The sequence below is a fragment of the Tursiops truncatus genome, chromosome 20 (genome assembly GCF_011762595.2).
Source record: "Tursiops truncatus isolate mTurTru1 chromosome 20, mTurTru1.mat.Y, whole genome shotgun sequence".
NCBI lineage: Eukaryota > Metazoa > Chordata > Mammalia > Artiodactyla > Delphinidae > Tursiops > Tursiops truncatus.
The window spans coordinates 46968182-46993156 of record NC_047053.1 but is presented as its reverse complement, the minus strand read 5'-3'; the positions used below and the strand labels follow the sequence as shown (position 1 = coordinate 46993156).

The window sequence follows — 24975 nt, the reverse complement described above, 5'->3', positions numbered from 1 at the left end:
GAGTTCCCTCCTCCAGCTGCCACGGGACTCCAGACTCTCTAGGATGGAGGGGCCAAAGGTGGCTGGATCACCCCAGGGGGAAGGCACTGCTCTCAGGAGCCCCCAGGCTGGGCTATTGCAGGAGCAGCAGCCTGCGAGCCAAGCTCACACACCATCCTCGGCTCCTCTCCCTTTCACACCCACCTGCAAGGTAATCCCACTAGCTCCGCCCTCAAAATGCATCCAGAGCCCCATTCCCCCACCATCTGGGCCACCACCAGCTCTTGCCCAGATGACCACCTTGGCCCCCAGACTGGCCTCCCTGCCTCTACCTTCCAACAGTGGGTTCTCAATATAACGGCCAGAGACGTCCTTTTAAAATACAAGTCAGACCTGTGGCTTCACTCAGAACTTTCCAGAGGCTCCCCTCTCGTGCAGAAGAGCCAAGTCCTTGGGATACCCACATGCTCCCTGACTTTAGACCCTCCCACCCTCACTGCAGCCACACTGGCCACCCCACTGCTCCCCAGCCAGGAACCACCCTGCCCCAGGGCCTTTGCATGTTCCTGGGCCTGCTATGCTCTTCCCTAGACATCTGTCTGTGTGACTAACTCCCTCATCTCCTATGTTTTCCTCAAATGTTACATCCCAAAGAGGTCAACCCTTCCGCCCTGTTTCACATTCCTCTCTACCTTGCCCAGCATTCCGCATTCTCCTTAATCTATTCTCTCCATAGCACTAGCATCCCCTAATATACCATATGAGTTGCTTATTTATTGTCTATTATGAGCAAGCAAAGCATCAAGGACATGGGTTCTGAGATCCCGGAGAGGAAAACCCAAGAAGTGAGCCTGACGTTGGCACAGGGTCCCTGCCAGGGTTTGCAACTGGTGGAGACGCTGAGTGGCTGAGGAGGGCGTCCGGCAGTCTCCTGGGTGTTCAGTACCTGCCAGGGAGGAGGGTCTTTGCTTGTGGGTCCTATGGGGCTAGGAGTGAGGAGGGAGGACAGGAGTATGAAGCCAGTCCTCACAGAGACTGGAGCCCAGCCTCAGCCAGCCCAGTCCTGTCCTAACTGCCACCAGAGCAAAAGTAATTCCTCTGGACCAGGGTCCAAATTCAGCTCAATGCAGGCCACACCTGACTGTGCCCATTCGTCTGCATATTGTCTGTGGCTGGTAGAGAAAAAAAGAAAGCTGGTATGGCTGCTACTATCAGATGGGGGACACTTTAAGGCCAGAAGCTCTGCTAGGCAAACAGGGACAGTCTGTAAAGATAAACAGTCAACTCACCAGGAAGACACACAGCTCTCAATTTGTATGCACCTACTAACATAGTCTCAGAGCATAAAGCAAAAATGGGCCAACTAAAATGAAAAAGAGACGATGCACAATCACAGTTGGAGATTCTAGCATTCTTCTCTTGGGAACTGATAGAGCAAGTAAGAAAGAAATCATCAAGGATATAGAAGACTTAAAAAAACACAATGGATTAACCAGAGGAGCTAGAAGGCCAAGGAGACCTTTCTTGGGAGGCTGGGGCCTAACAGATACCCTCACCCCTGCGTACGGTGCCACCCAGCCCACTATCCCTACCCCAGGGAACAGGAATGGCGTCTCAGCCCCCCTTCTTTGGGGCACACCTGTGCAGGTGGAACAGTCCAGCGGGGCAGGCCTCCCACCCCACCCCCAGCACTGTAGCCTCTCAGGGACACGTTTCCACCAGCTGGGACGTGTGAGATGCCACCACAAGGCCCATGGGCACGACGGAGACCCAGGATGACACAAAGCTCCAAACCAGTTAATGTCAGGAGCAAATTATCTGTGACAACAAAAACTTGAATAAAATTAAAGCAAAGAGCTCAGATAATAGCAGAAATGAAGGAGTATAAGGGATGCAGAGACTGGTACAGAAGGACACCCAACCTGTCCTTGTGAACAGATGAATGAATGGATGAATGGATGGGTGGATGGATGGGTGGATGGATGGATGGGTGGGTGGATGGGTGGATGGATGGATGGGTGGATGGATGGGTGGATGGGTGGATGGATGGGTGGATGGGTGGATGGATGGATGGATGGGTGGGTGGATGGATGGATGGTGGGTGGATGGGTGGATGGGTGGGTGGGTGGATGGATGGGTGGGTGGATGGGTGGGTGGATGGGTGGGTGGATGGGTGGGTGGATGGATGGGTGGATGGATGGATGGTGGATGGGTGGGTGGATGGGTGGGTGGGTGGATGGGTGGGTTGGTGGGTGGGTGGGTGGGTTGGTGCGTGGATGGATGGATGGGTGGGTGGGTGGATGGGTGGGTGGGTGGGTGGGTGGGTGGGCGGATGGGTGGGTGGGTGGGTGGATGGGTGGATGGGTGGGTGGGTGGATGGATGGGTGGATGGATGGGTGGGTGGATGGGTGGATGGATGGGTGGGTGGATGGATGGGTGGGTGGATGGATGGTGGATGGGTGGGTGGGTGGGTGGGTTGGTGCGTGGATGGGTGGGTTGGTGGGTGGGTGGATGGGTGGGTTGGTGGGTGGGTGGGTGGGTGGGTTGGTGCGTGGATGGATGGATGGGTGGGTGGGTGGATGGGTGGATGGGTGGATGGGTGGGCGGATGGGTGGGTGGATGGGTGGATGGGTGGGTGGGTGGGTGGGTGGACGGGTGGACGGGTGGTCGGATGGGTGGGTGGGCGGGTGGGTGGATGGGTGGGTGGGTGGGTGGATGGGTGGATGGGTGGGTGGGTGGATGGATGGGTGGATGGATGGGTGGGTGGATGGGTGGGTGGATGGGTGGGTGGATGGATGGGTGGGTGGATGGATGGTGGATGGGTGGGTGGGTGGGTGGGTGGGTTGGTGGGTGGGTGGGTGGGTTGGTGCGTGGATGGATGGATGGGTGGGTGGGTGGATGGGTGGGTTGGTGGGTGGGTGGGTGGGTTGGTGCGTGGATGGATGGATGGGTGGGTGGGTGGATGGGTGGATGGGCGGATGGGTGGGCGGACGGGTGGGTGGATGGGTGGACGGGTGGTCGGATGGGTGGGTGGACGGGTGGGTGGGTGGGTGGGTGGAAACCCGTAAATCAGAAGCTAGGGAGTCAGGCACCATCTCCCTGATTGGAAAGTCACCACCATCCATTCCTCTGCTTCTCTGGCTGTGCCACCATCTTTCCCTGAAAGTCACCCCAAGTACCTGTCTTCCCATCTGCTGAAAACCTTACTTGCAAAAATACCATCGTTTAGAAACTCCCAACGACAGCTTCAGGTAAAACTACATTTTGGGGGTGGATCAGAGCATCCAGAGGCTGCTTCTCCCCGATTTGGTCCCTGCCCTGCCCCCAGAGCCTCTGGCCTGGAGACCAGGGAGCAGCCAGCGCCCTCTGCTTCTGTGCAGCTCAGGGAGGGTCGAGCAGACCCAGCCTCTGAAGCCCGCAGCCTGCTGAGCTGGTGACCCACCGCCCCTCGCCTGGCAGAGCTCACTCCCAAGACCTTGCCCCTGGGGCCCAGCCCCTCCCCACCTCTTTTCTGGGACTCAGGAGGAATGCCTCAAATGGCCAGCCTGGCTTTTAGAACAGCAGGCAGAGACAGCTGGTTGGCTGAAGTGGGTGGGGAGCTGGGAGGGGCTCTAGGCCCAGTGGGAAGGGTTCTAGGAGCAAAGCTGTCCCAAGGGGAGACAGGCAGGGGCCAGAAGCGCTGTGGGTGACTAAGCAAACCTCCTCCTCACCTTGAGCCCCAGGACTGGGAGCCCCAATTGGAGCTGGAGGGGCTGCAAGGCCTGCTCTCTGCCCGGTCATCTCATGGTGATGAGACAGCCCCGCAAGGGAGGGAACATGGATGGCACACATGTGCTCTGCCCAGGGACCAGGCCAGGCACTCCACCTAGGAGGGGTCAGGCCCAGAGCGGCCCTGCTCGTCTCACTGCTGTATCCAGCTCTGGCCTGGGGTTCTGCGAGCAATCAGCTCTGGCACGAAGGAAGGAAGGAGCCGTCCCGTGCAGATGAGGAAACTGAGCCCCCGGTACCCCAAAGCAGGGGATGCGGGTGCCGGGAGGGCCTGCAGGTCAGCGCTCCTGTGAGCTGCCTCAGGCCCATGGGGCGTCTGCCTATGCCCTCCTGGTGGTTGAGACTGAGAGTGATCGCTGCCGGGACTCACACTAGCGAGAGGCCAAGCCCCAGGGCCTTTCAAGGGCGCAGGAGGGGCTCCACCTGCACTAGGGCCAGCCCTGCGCCTTCCCACAAGTAGGGTGGCGCCTGGGCCAGTAGGAGGGCTGTCCTGGCCAGCGCCGGCTCTCCCCAGCGACCTGGTCCCAGCACCCTCGGCCAGGGCAGCAGCAGCGACGAGTGCCTGGCGGGAGGGCAGCGGGGGAGAGTTCCCAGAGGGGGAGTGTCCCCTCCGCTGCCCTCCCGCTCCCCTGCCCAGACCTTCCAGGAGGGGCCTCCACCCTCCTCGTGGGCAGGGCCTGTCCAGTGCCCATTTCTCACAGGTTCCAGGTTGTCACCTCCAGGGGGTGTCCTGAGTGGGGGAAGGAAGGAGAGGCCCTCAGGGAGGCTGGCCAGTTCTCTAACCATGGAGGGGGCACACAGCAGCCTGTGCAGGGGTCAGGGAGGAGGCTCAGAGCTCCGTCCCCAGGGGCGAGGGGTGCGGTGAGGGGGCACGAGCGTCATGGGGCTCGTCCAGGCCCAGGCTGGAACAGAGGGCCATTCTCTCTGCTTGGGACTGGGGCCTGAGTTGCGGAACCGCAGGGCCAGGCAGGGAACATGGGGGGCAGGCCAAGAGCAAAGCTAGGTCGGGTCACCTCACACCTGGCCCTGAGCAGCCTCCAGCCCCGCCACCCCAGGCCCCAGCCCAGGAGAGACAAATCAGGGTCACACAAAGTATTAAAAGACACCTCTTTACTGTTACGACGTAGCCTCGGTGCTCCACCTGAGGGGGGGCCAGAGCACTTCCCGCCAGGCGCCCTCAGCCTGCTGCTGTCGGCGGTCACTTGGCACTCGGGAACGGCCGCCTGCGCTGCTCCAGCAGCTCCTCCAGGTGGTCGGCCCTCTTCATCGCGGCCTGCAACAGGCCGTCCACCCTGGTCAGGCCCGAGCCACCCCCGCTCCCCCAAGGAAGGCCGGCGTGGGGACCCACCTCGTGCTGCTTCCGGAGGCTGCTCACGGCCTCCTCCTTCTTTGCCAGGGCCAGCTTCACCCTGCGGGGGAGCGCACGGTGGGCCTCTGTGCGATGCCCCTGCCGGACCCCCACGCCGGCCTGCAGCTCTGAGTGCAGCAGGGTGGCCAGTGGGGGGCCTCCATCCCCCAAAGAACAGGAGGGGCCACTCCTGCCCACCTTGTCCCGCCCTGCTGACTGCGGCACTGGGCCGCCTGGAGAAGCCAATGACAGGATCTGTGACCCCACGGCTGACCCCGTGTGAATCCACGCCCCTTGGGAAGGGCTCCCTGCTGAGAGGAGGACGAGAAGCCCCCACCACGTGCCTGCGTTGCAGAGCACCCACGGAGGGCAGGCAGGTAGGGACCAGGGAAGGACTGAGGGATCCACGGCGACAGGGGGAGTAGGGGGTGGAGGGTGTCCATCCTTTCTGCATAGCACCCACTCCACCCAGGCCCAGGGGGCTAAGGGCCAGGGAGCTCCTCTCCGGACGCCCACACATAGGGCACCCGCCCTGGCTGGGGTTGGCTGGGCTTCTTCCCAGGCTCTGGGGCCAAGCATCACATAGAGGACGACAGAGCCTCAAACACAGAGCCTGGAGCAGCTGCGGTGATGGGGCCCAGTTCTGCGTCGGCAGGAAGCTGGCAGGAGGGCGCACAGCCTGCTCACCTTCCTGGGCCCAGCGTCCTCTTTGGAGCCACAGGGTCCCGCCTGCCTCCCCCAGCCCTGTGCTCCCCAGGACCCCAGTCAGCCCTGCGGCCCACCTCCCGTGAACCTCCTCCAGCTCCGCCTGCTTCTCCCGTGTGAGCTGCTCCAGCTCCAGCCGCTGGCGGGCCCGCAGCTCGGCCAGCTCGGCCCTGACCTGCCGGTTCTCCTCCTCAGAAGCTGCCAGCCGGTCAGCGAACTCCTGGCGAAGGACCTGGGCCAGGCTGCTGCGCTCGCCAGCCAGCTGCTCATTTACCTGGGGTGGGGTGGCGGGGGGGACGACAGGGACGGCGTGAGGGGACGGCGGGGGCTGGGGGCTGGTGGTCGGCCACCCCTCCCGCCTGCTCACCGCCTTCACATCCGCCAGCTCCTTCTCCTTCTGCCGCACCAGGCCCTGCAGACGCACATTCTCCCCCTCGGCCTCCCCAAGGCGCCCCTTCAGCTCTGCGCACCGTTCCTGGAGCTTCCGCTCCGACTGTTCCAGTTCTGAGAGCTCCGCCTCATACTTATCCCGGAGGCGTTTGACCCTGGGGGCGGGAGAAGCAGGGTCAGAGGCAGCCCCGTTGCCAGTCTCTGGACCTCGCTCCGGGGTTCTCGGGGCCTCACCGGCTCTCGGCGGCCCGCTCGTTCTCCTCCCTGGCCAGCGTCATGTCGGCCTCCAGCCGGTGGATGACCAGCTCGATCTCCTTGTCCCGGCCTCTCCGGATCTCTTCCTTCAGCTCCCGTTCCCGGTTCAGCAGCCACGCTTCCTGCAGGGGAGGCCCAGGGGGTTTGGGGGGGCCGGCTGAGGTTGGCGGAGGACGAGGGATGGCCACATGGACTCTTGGGAATGCCCTGATGGCAGGGAAGGAGAGGCCTCACACTACCCCAGGCCCCACCTGTCCTCAGGGGTGGAGGCCACGTCCTGTCATCAGCACCCAGCGTGGGACACAACAGGGGCTTGAGTAAGAACCATTAGCACAGCCTGGTGCTTCTCCCCCGCCAGAGACCTGGGACCAAGGCCACAGAGACCGCGTCTGCTGCCAAACTGACCCTCCTGATACAAGAAGGGACCTCATCCGGTTGCTGAGGGCAGGGCCGGGTGCCCCAAGCTGGGGGCAAGAGCGTCAGTGGGGCAGCCTGTTGGAAGGCAACCTGGAAAGCGCCATTAGGTTTAACATGCCGCACCCTTTAACTCAGCAAACAGTCTGGGAACGTGTCCCACAGATACGGGGACCCCTCCATGCGTGGCTGGGGGTGGGGAGTAGCATGGCTGCTGGGCCACTGCTCAGGCTTTGTCCCCAGGCTGATGCCTTGTGTGGCCCCGGGTGCCTGTCCACCACAGCCTCCTTCCAGGACAGGAGAGGTGACACAGCACACCTGGTAAAAGGCATGAGAGGACAAGGAAAAGCCTGCTCCTGCGTGGGCCCCTTACACTGGCTGCAGGTCAGCCTGTCAACTTTGAGAGCAGCTACCTGGGCGAGGGGAGGGTGAGGAATGCCCGCCACCATCAAGTGGGGTTCGCTCCAGCCTCCTGGTCTCTCCCGAGGCCACCTGGAAGCTCACTCAAGTACAGTCAGAATCACACCGCCAGCCCTGGGCAGCCAGAACCCACATGTGCCCGAGGGGAGGCCACAGAGGTGGAGCCTACAAGCCAGCTTTGAAGCCTGGGGTGCCGGGCAGGAGGGGAGAGAGGGAAGGAAGACCCCACCCCCTGCCCCAGCTTCACCCGCCTCCCACCTCCTTCTTGGCGGAGTTGGCCTCCCACATCTGTTTCTCCACCTCCAGCTGGTCCTTCAGGGCCTTCAGTTCCATCTGGGGGCCAGTGACAGGGTGAGAGCAGCCCCCACTGGCTGCTCCCCACCCAGGGCAGTGTCTGCAAGAGCCTGGATGGGGCCTGCGGTCAAGTTGGGGGTCTGTGGTGAGCTAGCTGGGGAGCCCCGTCACAGGAATCCAGGCTTAGCGTAGCACTCCAAGTGGCTGCCACCCTGGCAGGTGGGCGCTGCTCCTGGCAGTGGCCCCTCTCCACGGGTGGTATGGGTGCTCTGCTGCTGGGCTGGCCTGGAGGGGCGGGGCCCGGGCGGGATGGGGCGGGGCTGACCTGGTGCCTGCGCTCCTGCTCCTCTCTCCCCTTCTCAAACTCGGCCCTCAAGGCCCGGCCCCCTGCCGAGCTGCTCTCCTCCAGCTGCCGCCTCAGCTCGTCCAGCTCCGCCCGCTGCCTGCAGGTGAACAGAGGCCAGTTCTGTCAGGCTGGGCGGGGTGGGGCGGGGCTGGGCAGGGCGGGGGCCCTCCCCTCCCCGCGGTACCTGGCGGCCTGCTGGCCCAGCCGCTCCTTCTCCTCGGCCACCTCGTTGTAGAGCCGCCGCCGATGCTGCTGCAGCGCCCGCTGCTCCTGCTCCAGGTGCTGCTCGAAGCTGCGGACACAGGACCCGCTGGAGGTGGGGCCGCCGGAGTGCTGGAGTCCCCGCCCCATCCACCCCAGCCGCCAGCCGGGCACGCCCCTCAGAACTGAACTGTCCAGTACAGCCGCATCCCTCGGTGTCCTACACCGCCCCATTTTCTCTGTCCTCCGAGGGAGGCCACTGCGGAGGAAGTGCTGTTCGCTCCGGGGGGGTCTGCGCACACCCCAGGCCTCACCCCCACCCTCCACGTCCCCAGAGGGCTGGGCCCCTCACCGCTGCTGGGCACGCTCCCACTCCTGACGGCCCAGCGCCTCCTTCTCCCGCTCCAGGTGCTCGCGGAGCTCCTCCGCCTGGCGTCCGTAGCGCTGGGCCGCGCGCTCGTCCGCCTGTAGCAGCTCCACCGCGTGCAGGCTCTTTAGCTTCTTCACCTCCTGCTTGTGCTTGGCGATCAGTTTCTGGATCTCAGGCTCCAGGCCTGGGGGGCGTGGAGGGAGACCGTGCTGCAGGGACCCTCCTCCACCACTGCGGGGGCGCTGCCCCTCGCCCCTCTGTACTGTGGGGGACCCCTGACCTCTACCCACCATGACACCAGGGCTGCAGTCTGGGTAGAGGACCCCCCCACCCCGGGCTCCAGCCCAAAGCACAGCTGAGTCCACCAGTGCCCATGGCATCTCTCCCTGCCCACTGCACCAAGACTCCCTCCTTGGTGCTCTGGCCTGCTGGGTCTCCCACTGGAGGAGGGGGCTCACTGGAGAGGGTGTCCTGGGGCAGGAGGGCCGGGCATGGGCAGGCACAGCTGGGGCTGCCCCATCAGCCCTCAGAGGGATCTCAAAGTGGGAGAGGAGCGACTGTGCCGCCAGCAGGCGGCCCCCACCCCGAACCCCCATATGGCTCGCTCCCCTGGAAGCGGGAGGAGACCAGGAGACCCAGCAAGGGGAGCCCAGCCAAGGGAAGGTGAGGCCCCCCAACCCGGACCGGGCCCTCTGTCTGGACGCTGGTCTGTGGCCAAGCTCGTGTGCCGCCGGCCTCCCTTGCTCCTCCTGGCCTCGAGCCAGCTGGGCCGCATCCCTGAGTCTCACTGCTTCCCAGGAAGCCTCTCCGCCACGTGTGCAATTGGAACTACTGTTCTCACTCGAGACCCCCACGATTACTCCGCCCGAGTGGCAGCTCTGGGCACAGCGGCACCCACCTTTGACCGTGATCTCCTTGATCTTCCGGGTCTTCTCATTGATCCACTTTTCCCTGCGGACTTTTTCCGTGGCGCTCATGAGTTCTTTGAGTTTCTTAATCTCCTACCAGCAAGGAAACAAGAGTCAACAGAGCAGCTGTGCGAAGCGGGAAGATGCAAATGACAGCCCCCTTCTGGCCATCCTCTGGGTTTCAGGAGGCGGCCTTTCAACAGTGACCTCGGGCAGAGCAGGAAGCACCAGGGGCTGCGGGTCGTTGTCTGACGAAAGCCAGGAGTAGTAAGTGGCATCCCTCTGACCAGGGACCAGAGCGGCGGCATGTCCTCGGTCACCTCCTCTGAACCCCACCTCCTCATCTGTGACATGGGAGGGGCCCCGCGAGTCCCTCAGTCCCTGCCCCGGGGTGTGCCACCTGCTGGGCTTGCAGGAAGCAGCTCGGAGGTCGGGGAATGAGGCTCTGGGGCCACCTGTCCTGGGGTTCCTCGCACAGGGCCTGCAGGCACAGCAGGCCTGGGGTCAGGTGTCAGGAGGGCGAGGGGCTCACCAGCTCGTGCTGCTCCCGCATCTGGGCCTCCTTGTCCTTGAGCCTCTGGTCCCCCTGCTTCAGCTCGGCCACCAGGGCCTCACACTTCTCACCCAGAGCCTTCTTGTCTTCGATCAACTGCGACCAGGGGCGGAGGTGAAGCTGCTGCCCCACGAGGCCAGGAGATCCCGCCTCCCCTCACCCGGGGGCCAGCGCACCAAATCCCCAAACACCCCGCTGCTCCTGGGTCTGTGCGGGACCCTGGGTCTGGGAGGGTGTGCACACATGGACAAGGGGCTGCAGCTGCCCCCGGCCCTCAAGCCCCCTGAGACCTGGCTGGTGTCAGCAGAGCTCAGGCAGGGACGGTGCCTTGGCCACAAGCCCTCCACTGTGGCCACATCAGGAGCTTCCTGGAATGGGGGTCATTCTTTTGACCCCGTCACCTGGCCTGTGGAGAAGGGCCTGCCCGTCGCCTGCCAAGGGGTCTCTGTGAAGCCCCAGGATGGCACCCAGCCTCACTGAGGGCTCCAGGCAGACCCCCAATTTGGAGACACCTATGACCACCAGGCAGAGTGTCGCTAATGATCACGGGAGGCCGCTCGGTTCCTCTGGGCGCCTGCCTCTCTTCAAAGACCCTGCACCAGAGTTTTCCTCAGAAAAGGACCCGATGGGGGGGCTTGACTGAACACAGCGTGGGGCTGAAGCTTCCACCACCCTGTCAAGGGAGCTCTGGCTGCCCCACCAGCCCCAGCAGACCAGGAGTGGCCTCCCCGGGACACGGACAGTCTGGAAGGCACAGGAAAGTTCAGGGTGTGTCCTGCTGGACGCCTCCCACCAGGCCCCCAGAGGACCAAGCGGTCCTCTGAGTGATCCCACATGCCTGGACCCCACCCTGGATGTGCTCTGCCCAGCAGCTCCTGCTGCCCGCCCACCATGCTGGGCTGGGGAGCACGGCCATGGGTGGGGGGAGGATTATGGCTGGGGGGAGCATCGCTGGGGGCTGGTGAGCAGCACCCAGTGGGGCTGGTGTGCACAGACAGGACCAGCCCTGGTCCCCACAGGGGAAGATGCTGCCCGTTTCTACAGAAGGAGAAGGAGACCCACAGGGGAGGCCAATGGCTCCAGAAATCTCCATGAGGCCCGAGCTGGTCGGGAACCCAGTCCCGTTCTCTTCCCTGACTGCTCAGGTCCTGATAGCCCTGCCCTCAAGCCCCGCCTCCCAGGCGGCAGCACCTGGTCGATGAAGGACAGGTGCCGCTGTATGGTGGCCTCGTAGTGCTCCTTCTGCTGCCGCAGCTGCCGACCCAGCTCCTTCTCCGTCTCTTTGACCCGCCGGATGGTGAGGTCGCGCTGCTGCGCCTGTGGGGGGTGCGGGAGATGAGACAGAGATGAGGCCCTCAGGGGGCAGGCCGGGCACTTGCTCCAGCTGGGGACATGGGGACGGAGGCAGTGCTGGTGGCGACGTTACCAGCGCCCTCTGCAACAGCACCATCGCCTGCTTCTTCTCCTCCACTTCCAGCTGTAGCCGCATCACCGATGTGCTGACCTCGGACGCAGGCTCCAGGCGCCCCAGCCCCTCCTCCGGCACGGGCCCCTGGAGACCCCTCCACACCTGGGGGGCCGAGGCCGGCGGGCCCTGCCCAGACTTCTCCATCTCATCCAGGAAGCTCATGATACTCTGCAGCTTGGCCTCCGAAAGCAGGGGCCCGTCCTCGCGGGGGCAAGCAGCCACACTCAGCTTCCCAAATTTCTCCAGGTTGTCAGCTGTCAGGGAGCTGGAATCGTCCTCCTGCGGGGGGCGGGGGCGCAGCGGAAGACTCTGGGCTGGCCTTCTAGGAGCTGCTCAGGGCCCCCTGGGGCAGGGGAGGGCCTGGTCTGGAGGGAGGGCCTCTCGGGCTGCCCAGACCCTGGCAGGGCATCCATCACCTGGGGGCACCACTGGCAGAGAGGTGGTGCCCACCCCATCTCCACCCCTGGGTTATTCTGGGGGTCCTAAACCTTAGTGAGCCCGGGGATGACAGGGGGGTTCAACAAGGTCCCATCTGGCCCTCGTTAGCATCCTGACTAGAGCAGGGAGGAGCCCGGTGGACTTCCCTGGCCCCCAAAGTGCCCCTGTGACCACGTGGACAGTGGCAAGGCTCACGGTCACCTCGTCAGTCCAGGCGTATTTGTCCTTGTGGTAGGCCTGGGGGCGGGGCAGCGGCTCAGGCTCCTGCTCCAGCAGCTTCAGCGTGTCCAGCAGCTCGTCCAGGGTTGCCCTGGACTTGGCCCTGCTCCCAGCAGGGCCCAAAGCTTCCAGGCCCTCGCCAGCCACGTCCTGGGAGCTGGCATCCTGCAGCAGATGGGCCATTAGAGGCAGAGACCACCAGAGAACGGTGTGGGGAGAGGCCGGGGTGAGGCTTCCTCCACACGGGTGCCTGCCCGCTCAGCCACAGGGACTGGGCTTGCCCCCCAACCCACCTCCAGGGAAACAAAAAGGGCGGCCGAGTGAGATGGGTCTGGACCTGGCCTCCTCGTCCCTCAGGCTGGAGGCACTGGCCAACACCTAACCTCTGAGCTTCCAGCTCTCTTCTGTGGGTCTGCACAGGCTCCACCCCAGTGTCCATGAAGACCCAGTGGGATTCCAGAGCAACCACTGAGACCCCAGCCCTCCGCTGGAGTGACAAGACCCATCCTGGGTGGCCTTTCCTGGTGTGAGTGACCCCACAGCCGGGGAAGGGCAGGGAAAGGGCAAGCACAGATGCACCCCAGAGCTGAAGCCGGGCAGGGAGGGCAGGAAGGGCTGTGCCGAGACCTGAGGCTTGTCCTCTGGAAGCTGCCGGGGCTCTGGCGACGAGTCGCGGGCAGGCTGGCAGGGGTCCTCCGGGCCCGCAGTGCGGAGGCCAGCCCCTGCACAAAGGAACGCAGCGTCAGCCCACCTGGGGGCAGCGAACGCGGGGGAGCCCTTGGGAAGAGGCCAGGGAAGGGGGATGCAGGCCTGGGACAGCACGTGCCACAGTGGACCGCATGGAACAGCGGGGACAATGGAGAGCCCTGACCTCCCGGGGCGAGAGGTCAGGTAGCTGGTGCAGCTGCTCTGTAGGGACCCTGTGTCCAGCTCCAGAGTAACTGGGGCACAGGTGGAGGAGCAGGGCCTGGCGTCTGCTGAGAACGACGCCCCTCCTCCACGGATGGAAGCCACAAACAGGGCAGTGGCACAGGGGGCCAGAGGACACTGGCAGAGGCCACACCTCCTTCTCAGCCACGGGCCTCCCTGAGGGAAGGGGATGGAGAGGTCTGGGCATGGGGTGTCCGCCTTCAGGGATGGCTGCAGCTAGGGTCACCATACCCGGGGTGCCTGTACATAGAGCTGGAGGCAGAGGTGGGCAGGTGGCAGGGCAGCCTCCGGGCTCTCAGACCTGCTCACCAGTGTTATTGGCCTTGCGGGTCTGCTGGGCGGCGCTCCCCGGCCTCAGGCTTGGCTCCTGGGTGGTCTGGGGCTTCCCCGGCTCCCCCGGCCCCTTCAGCAGCCCAAGGTCAGCGTTACCTGACTTCTGGGCTCGCTTCTGCTGCAGTTCCTGCCGTGGGGAGCACCTGTGAGCAACCCCGCCCAGGGGAGAGGGCGGCCCCTTGTCCTCCCCAAGCCGTGCTGCCCAAGGCCCCACACCCAGGGACTCAGGGAAGGGGGCGGCGGGGCCCCCAGGAGCGCAGTGGTGCTCTCGGCACCCGGGGGTCCTGCCTTAGCACCGGGCTCCCCATGTGGCTCAGGTCACCCCTCACCTGGATGGCTGCCCTCCGGGCCTGGCGCGCCTTCTCCTCCCGGGCCTTCCTCCTGGCCACCTCCTTCTGTTGGTGCCGGTCCAGGAGGGTCCCCTCTCCTAGCCGCTGCCGCTGCCCCTGCAGAAGCCGAGCCATGGTGGGTTTCACTGGGAAGATGGGGTTGCCCCATCCTGCCATTTCTCTGCCCCACAGAGAACAAGCCCCCCCTCTCCCAGGTGGCCAGCGGCTCCTGCAGGTGGGAGATGGCTCTGCATCCCAGCCAGAAACCCACCCCACCTTTCAGCAGGGGTGACCTGGCACCCAGGCCCTGCCAACCGAGTGACTCAGGAGGGAGGAAGCTGGGCCCCCAGATGGGGGGGACCCATGGGGCAATTCTAGGTTCAACCCCACTGGTCCGAGAAACCCTGCCATATAGCTGGACCCCTGGGATTCTCGCCCGTGCCCTCAAGGTATGGCTCACACACCCACGCTGACCTCTTGCTTGGACGCCAGCAGGTGCTCCAGGCAGGCGGCTCCAGCTCGGCGCCGTTGCACTTGATGTCGGTACCAGCGCTGGATGGTGATGGCGGCCTGGTTCACCTGGTGGATAAACCTGCCAGAAAGTGGGGCTCAGGATGGAGGCGGCTGAGCCAAGGCCTCCCTCCCCGGGTCTCCAGAAGGCCCGGCAGGCAGAGAAGTCGGCGGCTGTGCACGTGGCCCTTCTTCAGGTGCCAGCGTTCCCCAGGGAAATGGAAATGCTCACCCACACAGGCTATTCACAATTGCTAGAAACAGAAAGTAACCCGAAGGCCCACCACCTACGGGTGAGCACCGTGTGCTCCTGGCAGCGACATCACTCACAGACAAACAGCAACAAACCAGGGACTCTGCGGGCCAGGCACAGGAGGCTACAGGCCAGTGCTCTAGTCAGGGCCCGCTAGGGAAGGCAAGCTGCAGGGGACAGGCTGGTGTGGCCAGGGTCTCGGCCGGAAGGGGCTGGGCGAGAGGCATGCGAGGGGATCCCAGGGGGTGACATCATTCCGTCTGCACGTGCATCAAACTCATAGACCTGTGCCCTAAAGGGGGCGTGTGTTGTTGTACGTGAACTATACTCAGTAAAGCGGGTTAAACCCAAAGCCTTCACCTTGGCTCTCAGGGACACTTTGTTGATTCACTCAGCAAAGGTGCTAATGGACCATCTAGGATGTGAGCAGTCACCGGCCGTGGGACATGCACGCAGAGGGGAGCCCTGGCGGGGACCCCCGGGCCTCACCCAGCTCGTCCCGCTTGCCCACTTCCAGGGCCCAGTCCCAAGCTCTACTGGGACAGCAGGGGTGACTGCTCAGCCAGGTGAGGCTCTCAAAGCCCAGCCTCTGATCGCTAAGTGGTTCCTGACAGGGCACAACGTCACAGACCTGGGGCTGCAGCAAAAGGTCCCACCACGCCCACCCTCCACGCTCGCCTGGGGCAAGATTCTAGGGGCGGCTCCATCAGTTGTTTGGAGTTTTTCAGTTTTATATCTTCTTTCTGCTTAATGTTTTTTTAACTAACAGTTTTACTGAGGTATGGTTTACATACTTATAAAATTCACCCATTTTGAGTACACGATTCAATGACTTTTAGTAAATTTACAGAGCTGTAGGACCGCCAGCATGACCCGGTTTGAGAACGTTTCCGTCGCCACCCAAAGCACTCCCCTGGCCCCAGGCAGCCACCACTCTAATTTCTGTTTCTGCAGATTTGCCTTTCTTGACGTTTTATATAAAAAGAATTGTACGTGTGGTCTTTTCAGCCTATATATCTTAAAACAACTCTTAAATGGAAATTTCTCCCACTGGTACCTCCGGGCTCCTCCCAGCCCCAGCTGCGGTCACCTCTCAGCCTCCTCCTCGGTCACCTCCTTCCGTCTGAGCTGGCCGGCGGTGCCCCCCGAGTTGTTCTGGACCGTGTGGTTGCTACGGGCCGCGTTCTTTTGCGGCTTCCCGTGGCTGCTGCCCTCGCCCTCGTCCGTGGCTGCCTTGATGATGTTGCTGACCGGGAGGGCAGAGAAAGGCTCACAGCCTCCTGACAGGGCCCCCATCTCCTGGCCCCCGGGGGACGGCTCTGCCCGCAGCCCGGGGAGGTGCCTCGGCCTGGTCCTGGGGCCTTGGGCCTGGCAGGAGGCACCCACAGATCCTGTTCCCTGTTCTGACTTGCTGGTCATTGCCCGGGTCACCTACTCTGCCCCCACCAGAGCCCATCTGGTGGCACCCAGGGTTAATGGGCACTGCATTTAAAACAGCAGAAAGGTCTCAAATGTTACAGGATCCCAGAGCCAGATGGTGACTCAAGACACCCATGGGCCGTCCCTGACCTGAGCACACTATACAGCGGATGTAGGGGTGACGGACTAGGGGCTGCTCTGCTCAGCTCAGCTCAGCCCTGCTTGAGACCCTCCTTGGCTTTGGTCTTAGCCGGGGACCGGAGACTCAGGGGGTGGCTGCGGCTTCCTCGGCAGGACCTCAGGCTGGAGAGAGCCCGGGCCCACCTGTGTGGCCCAGGTTGTGCACCGTGCAAGGCTGGAGCCAGGGCCTTACTTGAGGGAGGGAGCCATGTGGTTGGAGCTCTTGGGAGGCGGCACCTTCTCCGAGGGGGTGTAGTGGTTGTGCACCATGGTGGTGACGCAGTTGCCCACGGCGCCCTTGTTGCTCCTGCCAGGAGAGACCGGGGCAGGGGGGTCAGGCTCTGGGAAACACCCCCGAGTCGTGCTGCTGATGCCAGGGCTCACCGTGGCATCGTCTCAGCGTCCCTGCCGGTGGGGCCCTTCTTGGGACCCGAGAAAGCTCCGCCAGGGCATTCCACCGAGCAGAACCCAAGGTCTGAGGGTGAAAACTGCGGCCCCTGACTTCGGACATGCCTGCGACAGGGTGGGGGAACGGTCACAGACCAGTCAACAGAGAAAGGAGCTCCCCTGCCAGCTACATGTGATGGATGGAATACACACTGTTTTCTCTCTGCCCCTCTCAAACCCGCCAGAAGGAATAAAAAATGTACAAACACACAAGGATGAGAAGACGAGACAGCGGCAAAGAGATGTCCACAAAGTTCTTGAGGACGAGGAACAGAGGGCCCAGCGGTGACTGACTCGCAAAGTGAGTGAGGGGAAACCTGGGTGCCGCAGGGGCCATGAGGTGGCTGGTCTGCACCCCAGAATCCAGGGAGGTGCGGGAAGCAAGGGCACCTGGCTCTTCCAAAGCAGCAGCTGCGCCTGCACCCCCTTCCTCACTGAGCATCAGGCCAAGCCCGCCCTGCCCCACCCCTCCTCCTGCAGAAGACAAGCAGCTAGGTCTCCAGGTGAGAGTCTGTGCACTGGACCAGGACACCCCCAGCCCTTTCCTGCCAGCCCGCAAATAACCCCACGGGGGAGACAGGAGGATCTCTCCCTGGAGACACTGGGCAGCCCCAGCAGAAAAGTCCCAGACGCAGACAGGTGGGGAGCCCCCAGCACAGCAGCCTGGTCCCCACACAATCACCCCAAAGTGAAGCCTCCAGGCAACTTTTAGGGCCTCCCTCTTAAATTCTGACAGAGCCAGTATTCCAGACATTTGGGGAAAGTCCCACATGTAAAAACTCAACAAACAGAATATGATGGAAATAAGGCCAAGCAAAGAACAGGACATTTCAACAAATGTACACTCAGTGTCAGGCTGTGCTGATAAATCTTTAACAGCCAAGTCTCTAGGGAGAAAAGCTCTTATCTGCAGCATCTGCCACTGTCAGTGACAATAGTTCCCACCATGGCTGATTTCAGACACCCTGGAACCAGAGCCGGGCAGAGGAGGACAGTCGGCCTAGTGAGCCGGTGCTGGCAGCTCCAGCCGCCGCTGCGTGGAATCCTCAAACACGTGAGAGACGAAACAAGAACAAGATGCTACAAAAGAGGAAGGATGGAGAGACACTCGAGAACAAGAGGAGCTACAGGAGAAGAAACAGAGCGAGCAAAGGGTTGAAATACACAGTTAAGTGCATCTATCAGAAAGCAGATCCCAAAGCTGAAGAGGAAGAAAAGGGAAGACGCCAACTTTGTAGAACCAGCCCAGGAGGCCCAACGTGCAAATAACCGCAGTCGCAGAAAGAACGGGAAAAAGAAAAGGGAGAAAACTGTCAAAGAAATGACAAGAGGAAATTTCCTAGGACCGAACAGCACAAGTGTGCACATGGACCAGCCACCAAAGCCCAGTGTGATGAGTGAAAGAAGCACGTCGAAGGCCTGGCCCTGGGACCTTCCACAACAGAGAAATGAGAAGATGACTCAAACTGCTTCTAGAGGGAGGAAAACAGACACGTGAAAGGACTGGGGATCAGGAAGGCAGTGAATTCACAACAGCTCTCCACGGAAACTGAGCAATTGCTTCAAGATGTCAGGAAGGCTTTCCAATCTAGAACTCAGCGCCAGCCAAACTCTCAGTCGGTGGAACGGTCACGGCATGTTCAGGCACACGTGGTCTTAGAAACTTTACCTCCCACACATCCTTCCCGAGGAATCTACGGGAGGATGTGCTCCCCGAGAGATGGAGGAAACGGAGGGCCTACCAGGAGGGAGGGGGTAGCAGAGGGAGGCCAGCTCGGACCCAGGCAAGAGAAGACAGGGCTCCGAGAGGTTTCTCTGGAGGAAGGTGGACAGGCAGGGCACCTGCTGGCCTGCTGGAGGGGAGTTCTAAGGTTCTCTTGCCAAGTCTGGGAGAAGAAGTGACCCACACACAGACGACGAACCAAGGAGGAAAACAAGAGATCATTTTTAACTCCGGTAAAAACAAAAGTGTGCCCCAAACATCAACAACGTCTCTTGAGCAGATTCTGCTCTGAGGTTCACATCCTGGATCCCTCAATCCTCCTGACTCTGAGGGGCAAACACAACCATTATCCCCTTGGTATAAATGAGGATCCTGGGGCCCAGGAGGGTTAAGCAACCTGCCCACAGAAATGTTCCAAGGCACCCTGGTCCAGACACAAGTAAGACAAAGCGGCCACCCCCGGGAGCTCTGGGTGGGCAGGGCCGTGTGGCCCTGCAGCCGGCGCACCTGTTGTTGGCGGTAAAGTTGGGGGCCAGGGGCACCGTGCACTCTCTCCTCCGTGGGCCCACCGGCACGTCGAGGGTGCCAGGACTCTGGGCATCGGGTGGCAAGGTGAAGGCCCTGGGCTGGTCATCCTGCACATAGACGACAGCCTGTGACCTCGCTGCACACGCCACTGACACAGGGCCCCTGCCCTGCCCCCACTGTCCCACACACACATGGGGAGCAGTGGGATGGCCTAAGGGCTGGGACATTCTTTGCTGCTCCTTCTTACGTTGACCGCTGTGGTCAAAGCTGGCTAACTAACACTGATGACCCCCACCCCCTGCTGGCCCAACCTGCAGGGGCAGCGAGAACGAAGCCGGAACCAGGTGTCACTCCCAACGGACATGGGCCGCGTGACGTCCTGTCCGCTCAGCTCAGCTGCAGCCTCACCAGGACATTCCACGTGGCTCCCTTCTCGCTGGAAGCTTTGCTCAGACCGGCAGGCCTCTTTCTCCCACCGGGGCTGCCCTCGAAGAGTGTCAGGAAGTCCGGGGGCTCTTCTGGCCTGTGTCACAGAGAGGACAGCAAGCAGGGATAGTCACTGGGCCCGGGGAGCCCAGCTCCAGGAACCCGGACAGGGGTCATCTTACGAGGGGACAGGAGGGACCAGGTCACCGGTGGGGACTCCTGCTCCCCAGCCCACAGCATAAAATATCATTTTTCAGCCCCGATCTGACAACCGCGCCTGGAAGAGGTGCTCACACCTGTCCTGTGGCCACCACAACACCTCAGGGAAAGCGCAGCAAGGACAAAGAAGAGGTGCAGGCAGGGGGATGGTGGCCTTGAGGTCCACATCCCTGCGCAGGAAATGACGGGCCAAGACTCATCCCACCCGCCCCGCCCAGGGCTGGCCCCCCGTCCAGCCAGCGCTCACACCAGTGAAGCTGGGAGAAGGGCTAACAGAGGGAGGAGAGAGCAGGCCGGGGGTACCTGAGGGGTCAGAGGTTACCTTAGGGGGCCAGGCCATGCCTGGTTGGCTTGTGGCTGGTTGACCTGCGTGGCACTGTTAGATCTGCGAAGGTTGCTGATGGCCCGGGAGCCTCCGGGCCCTGGGGCCTCCTGCCAAAAGGAGGGAAGCAACCAACCATGTGGCCAAGGTTTTAGACCCTCGCCAGTCCACGCGGCACCAGGCTAGGCGTGGACACAGATTTAGGGAGAGGCCCTCCTGGGTCACACGTAGACAGGTGGGCAGGGGAGCAGCATGGGGGTCCTGGGTTTGACCTGCTGAGCGGGGGCAGGTCCTCGGCCTCTCACACGAAGTGGGAGCTCCTCACCCCTGGCAGATGGAAGGTCCGAGAGGAAGCGTGTGAGGCCCGCCCAGGAGCCGCAACAAAGGCTGGCCATACTCCTCATCACCTTCTAACCAACGAGCCTGGCCGCTCACTCCCCCTGCAGCTCTCGTCCCGCAGCTCCCGTGGCCATCCTGCTGCCCGCCTGCCCTGCCCTGCCTGGTATCTCAAGGCCACCAGGAGCTCCTCCTTCCCCACACATCAACCCCGTTTACAGAGGAATCACACAAATCCAAATGTTGCTGGAACAGGAGGGACAGAGGGCTTGGTGCCGGCAGGATCTAGGCTCTGCCCGGGGCCAGCCGACCCCAGTCTTGACCTCTTGGTGAGTCAGCTCCCTGGTCTCCAAGCCAGAGTCCTTCCTGCCCCGGGGTGGCCCCAGGGATGCACCGGATGATGGACATGAAGGTGCCTGCTGAGGTGTGGAGCTTACCCAGGAGTCAGACGCCACCCCGAGGTAGGGGGCCCTGGACACCCCTGGACCTGAGGCCCAGCCCTACCACTCACCAGCATCTTCCTCCTTGGCTCGCTGCCAGTGACCACAGAGATGGAGCGGGCGATGGGCTTGGCGGTGGAGGCACTGTTGGGACGCCGGGACATGGGCGGAGGGAGGCCTGTCAGACTCAGGTCCATGCTTTCCGGGCTGCCCTCGGGAGGGCCGGAGGGGCCGCTGAGGGCCCTGGAGCCTTTCATGGTGGACAAGTAGGCCCTGAGCAGGGAAGAAGGGATGCGAGGAGGTGTCCTCCGAGGAACCAGATGCGCACACATAACCTCTGGCCCGGCCGCAGGGGCCCAGGGCGCCTGAGTCTGCCTGCCACCCAGCTCCCCAGAAGCCTGCCACGCCCACCACCCTCCTCACTGGGTGGCCATCTCCTCATCAGGAGCAGAAGCGAGTGACAGAGTGGGACCCCGAGCACAAACGGCTAAAGGAGGGCCTCCTGGGGTCAAGACGACCTTCCCCGGAGGGGCACTGCTGGGGGTGGCTGGGGGCTGCGGCAGTCATGGCTGTGAGCCCCCACCCTGTGGCAGGTACTCCACCCGCCTGGGCCACATATGCCTCACCTGTAAAATGGGCCTTTAAAAGTGCCTCCCCAGGGGTTATCATGAGGCTCAGACAAGACGGCTGTGAGGCTGGCACGTGGTGAGCACCCCACAGGCGATATTCTAACTGGGGTTAGGGCCCCCAAACTTATCTGACCACAGAACCCCCTCCATCTCCTCAGAACCACCCAGAATATCCACGAGCTCCTGGGAGGCAGCATCTGCTCTCGTGTCCAGGTTCCCCTCCTCCCCTCCTAGGTTGGCCACCTCTGCAGCGGCCCGTGTTGGCCCTTCCTCTTCCGACTGCTCAGCCCTGGGCCTCTCTCTTCGTCCCGGGGGACTGCCTCTGGCCTCCTGGCTTCAAACACCATCCATGGGCTGCCGGTTCCCACAGGTATACCTCCCGCCCCCCGTCCCCTAGTTCCCAACTTAGCTAACCACGCAGCCCCTGGCACCTCAGACCCAAGCGGACTCCTGACCACCACCTCCAGCACCCTTCCCTGGAGGGCATTTTCTGAAACCGGCTCAGACCGAAGATCCAGGTCTCGTCCCGACATCCTCCCCCTCACCTCCACACCTGCCCCCTCAGCAACCCAGCCGATGCCCCTTCCCCGTCAGTCCCTTCCCTCCACAACCCCCATCTGAGCCCCCATCTCCTCAAACTGGACAACCGCAGCAGCCCCTCCTCTGGCCCTGCCTGGCCGGCCCAGCCCCTCCCCGCAGGGCAGCCACAGCTGATCTTTCTGAACCGGGTCTCAGATCAGGCTATGCCCCCAGTGAAGACCCTCCGAGGACTCCCAGGCAGGGAGAATAAAGTCCACATGCCTAATGCCCCTCAGACCTGACCCTAACCTCTGTAACCTCCTCACTGCCTCCCTTTTCCCTCCTCAATCTGCTTGAGACCCTTCCCTGGGATGTCACGAGGCCCCCCTTTCACTCAGAGGGCTGCCTGTCGCTGTCACTTTTCATTCCCTCATCCTGCTTCATTCTTCTTCACTTGACCACCTGCGCACACAGGTTGGTCTGTGCACTGCCTGACGCCCTCGTAAGAATGTAAGGTCCATGAGCGTAGGGACCATGCAGCCCCAGAACCCGGCACGTGGCAGGTGTTCAGGTAATAAGAGGGGGTGAGCGGCACCAGGAATGACCAGAGAGGAATGAGCACAGCCCTCTGTGCCAGGGAGGACTCTGGTGGGCCAGCGGGCACACACCATCGTCCCCCAAGGTCAGCACTGCAGCCTCCTTCAGCCCCAACACCCACAGCAGAGGCTTTGCCCCTACTCTCCAGCGTGAGGGCAGAGGCTGTCCCTGCCACTCACCAGGCCAGTGTCCTCAGTTATGCATTTCCGGTCGGGTCCTGGGGGTGAAATTTAACACCCTCCTCTCCTTGAGGCACTGGCCACACCCACGTGGACCCAGGCTGGCCCACTCAAGGAGCCTGCAGGGCTCTGGGATGGTAAACACCGCCTCTGCGTGGAAACCTCCAGGCCAGACCTCACCTTGCATATAGAGGTGTCCCTCCCAGGACCTGAAGGTGGGTGTCCAGAGTCTCTGCCTGGACCCCTCAAGATGGGCTGTCCCAGGACCCCAGGCAGCTTCTCTGCCCGGCACCTCCCCATCTCTCTGCGGTTTGGTTCAAGGTGGTAAGACCGGACTGCTGCTGACTGGTTTCCACCCCATCCTCCTGGGAAGGCAGGAGGAGCTCAATGGCCCTGGGGCATGAGCCCCTCCTCACCTGTGCGGGGGCACCGATGGGCCCTCACCTGCACCCTCCCCCTCATCTGGGCAGACCCCTTTACCCGCATAAGGACCCCCCCCCCGGTCACCTGCGTGGACCCCCTCACCTGTGCGAGGGCCAGACCCCTTCACTTGCGCTGGCCTCCGCATCTGGGCGGGCCCAGGACCACCTCACCTGCGCGGGGACGCCCTCATCAGAACGAGGCCCCACTCACCTGCACGTTCCACCTCACCTGCGCAGCCCGGGATGCCCCTCCCTGCGCGGTCCAGGAACCCTCTCACCTGCGCGGGCCCCATCATCTGCGCAGGCCCTGGACCCCCCTTCACCTGCGAGGGCAACCCCACCAGCACAGGGATCCCCTCACCTGCGCGGGTCGGGCCTGGGACTCTGGGCCTGCGGGGCCGAACGGCGAGGGGTGCGCGGGGCCCTCCAGGCGGGGACCGGCGGAGCCCAGGCTTCGGGCCGGCGACTTCACGCCCCCGGCCCCGGCGCTGACTCCGAGGCCCGGTGACAATGAAACGGCCGGGAAGCCGGGCGAGCAGCAGCAGCTAGCAACCAGCAAACAGCCTAGCACCTCCTCCCCGTCCGTCACGGAGGCCCGCCTTTCCTGCCCGCGCCGCTTTCGAATTGGCCCTCCGGCCGCCCGCTCCGGACATCCCGGGAGCTCATTGGGCCGCTCGGCTGTCCTTCGGGAAGTTCAGGCGTGGGAGGAGCAGCAGAGAGCTGGGAGCCCGTGGTGGCGGCGGGCTGCCGATTGGACTTGGCTGCGGGAGGCGGGGTCTCAGCAGACGTGGGGGCGGGTCCTGGGCGGAGCCTGTGGGGAGGGATGGGGGAGGAGGAGTAAGGGGCGGGGTACGGGGACAGCAGCCGGGGGTGTGTGGTCGCTCCAAGCTTCTCTTTCACCCCAACTCAGCCAGCTTGCGCGGCTGCCACAGGGTCCCCGAACTCCCACGCCGTCCCCCGGCTCCCACGCATACCTCGGCTCCCACGCCGCCCCCCGGATCCCACGCGGAACCTCGGCTCCCACGCGGTCCCCGGGCTCCCTCCTTGCCGAGACCCGTCACACGTGGGTCCCGCTACCCTCTGAAAGCTCCGTTTGAGGGTCCAGACCTGCGAGTCCCAGGGAGGCCCGCCTTGGGGGAAACGTGAAGCTGTCAATAGGGTGCCCTTTCTCGGGCGGCCCTGACACTGACTCCCACACCCAGTGCGCGGTGGCGTTGCCCTTTTTGTCTCCATCTTTTCTGTCTTGACGATGCCTTTTTTTTTTTTTTTTGGCCTCCTTCTCGAAAGTTTTAATCCTCCCACCTCCACCCCCGCACCTGGGGGTTGTTTCCTATTATAACCCATGTCCACAGGCCCCACTGGCAGGGCCTCTCCTCCTTGGTGTCCCAGGTGTCCCACGAACGGCACGGTGCGTCCTCCCCAGCGCGCAGGTGGACCCAGCACGCCCAGCGCCGCGCTGCTCGGTCAGATTCCACCGGTCTGTGATCCCTTCACCAGGAAAGCGCCCTCTCCTCCACGAAACTTCTGATCTCACCAACAAGTCGTCTTTCCCTTCAAAATAACAGCACTTTGCTGATTTTTGCCCCACTTTTACAAATCAAATACTTTTTTACTTTAAAATTTTTAAATTTATGTCAATAAAAATCACATTTTGGGGTGTACAGCTGAGTTTTGATGATGCCTAGAGTTGTTGTACCACCACACAAACAAGGCACAGAACATTCTCTCCCCTCCCCAAACCCTGGGCTGCCTCTGTGTAGCCAAACCCTCCCCACCCCTTGCCTCAGCCACCACTAACCTGTCCCCTGTCACTATGATTTTGCCTTTTCCAGAGTGTCATAGAAATGCAGTCCTGCGGTGTGTAGCATTTTGGGTCTGGTTTCCTTCGCTTAGCGGTGTGAGAGGCATCCATGTTCCTCTTCATTGCCGACTAGTATTCCACAGTATGCGTGAACCATACTTTATTACTCAGCAACCCAAGGACATAGGGTTGTTTGCAGTTTGGGACAATTATGAATGGAACTGCTGTAAACATTCACTTTTAGGCTCTTGTATAAACATAAGTTTTCATGTCGCTTGGGTAAATAAATACTTAGGAGGGGACTACTAAATTGTATGGTAGGTACATGTTTAACTGTTTAAGAAACCGCTCAACTTT

The 24975-nt window shown here is 62.5% G+C and overlaps 1 protein-coding gene across 5 annotated transcripts; it reads right to left on the bottom strand.

Moving 5' to 3' along the window:
- Positions 1–4840: 4840 nt before the first annotated feature.
- On the bottom strand, positions 4841–23401 carry CEP131 (centrosomal protein 131). Of its 5 annotated transcripts, none has more exons than XR_004523774.2 (26): positions 23179–23401; positions 20543–20744; positions 19696–19805; positions 19137–19251; positions 18708–18835; positions 16224–16337; positions 15522–15677; positions 14143–14260; positions 13669–13785; positions 13316–13466; positions 12704–12798; positions 12059–12241; positions 11378–11698; positions 11143–11268; positions 9931–10047; positions 9389–9491; positions 8473–8674; positions 8104–8211; positions 7899–8016; positions 7538–7612; positions 6425–6567; positions 6168–6345; positions 5878–6074; positions 5294–5406; positions 5096–5156; positions 4841–5020 (listed from the first exon to the last, which is right to left on the bottom strand). XR_004523774.2 is itself a non-coding variant. In XM_033847248.2 (26 exons), the coding sequence occupies exons 3-26, from the start codon at positions 20726–20728 to the stop codon at positions 4946–4948; spliced, it is 3297 nt and encodes a 1098-aa protein (XP_033703139.1). In that variant the 5' UTR covers positions 20729–20744; positions 22921–22988; positions 23179–23400; the 3' UTR covers positions 4841–4945. The 5 variants fall into 5 exon arrangements, 4 of the variants coding, with proteins under 4 accessions (XP_033703139.1, XP_033703138.1, XP_033703141.1 ...); XM_033847248.2 differs by lacking the exon at positions 5294–5406 and adding an exon at positions 22921–22988 and having other exon boundaries at positions 23179–23400; XM_033847247.2 differs by lacking the exon at positions 5294–5406 and having other exon boundaries at positions 23179–23400.
- Between the last annotated feature and the right edge of the window lie 1574 nt (positions 23402–24975).

Coding starts and splice junctions, on each gene's coding strand:
- CEP131 (XM_033847248.2), bottom strand. CDS start 20,728: ATGAAAGGCTCCAGGGCCCTCAGCGGCCCCTCCGGCCCTCCCGAGGGC. Junction 15,678..16,223: donor CACATGGCTCCCTCCCTCAA/GTAAGGCCCTGG, acceptor CCTCCCGGTCAG/CAACATCATCAAGGCAGCCA. Junction 9,492..9,930: donor TGCGGGAGCAGCACGAGCTG/GTGAGCCCCTCG, acceptor CCTTGCTGGTAG/GAGATTAAGAAACTCAAAGA.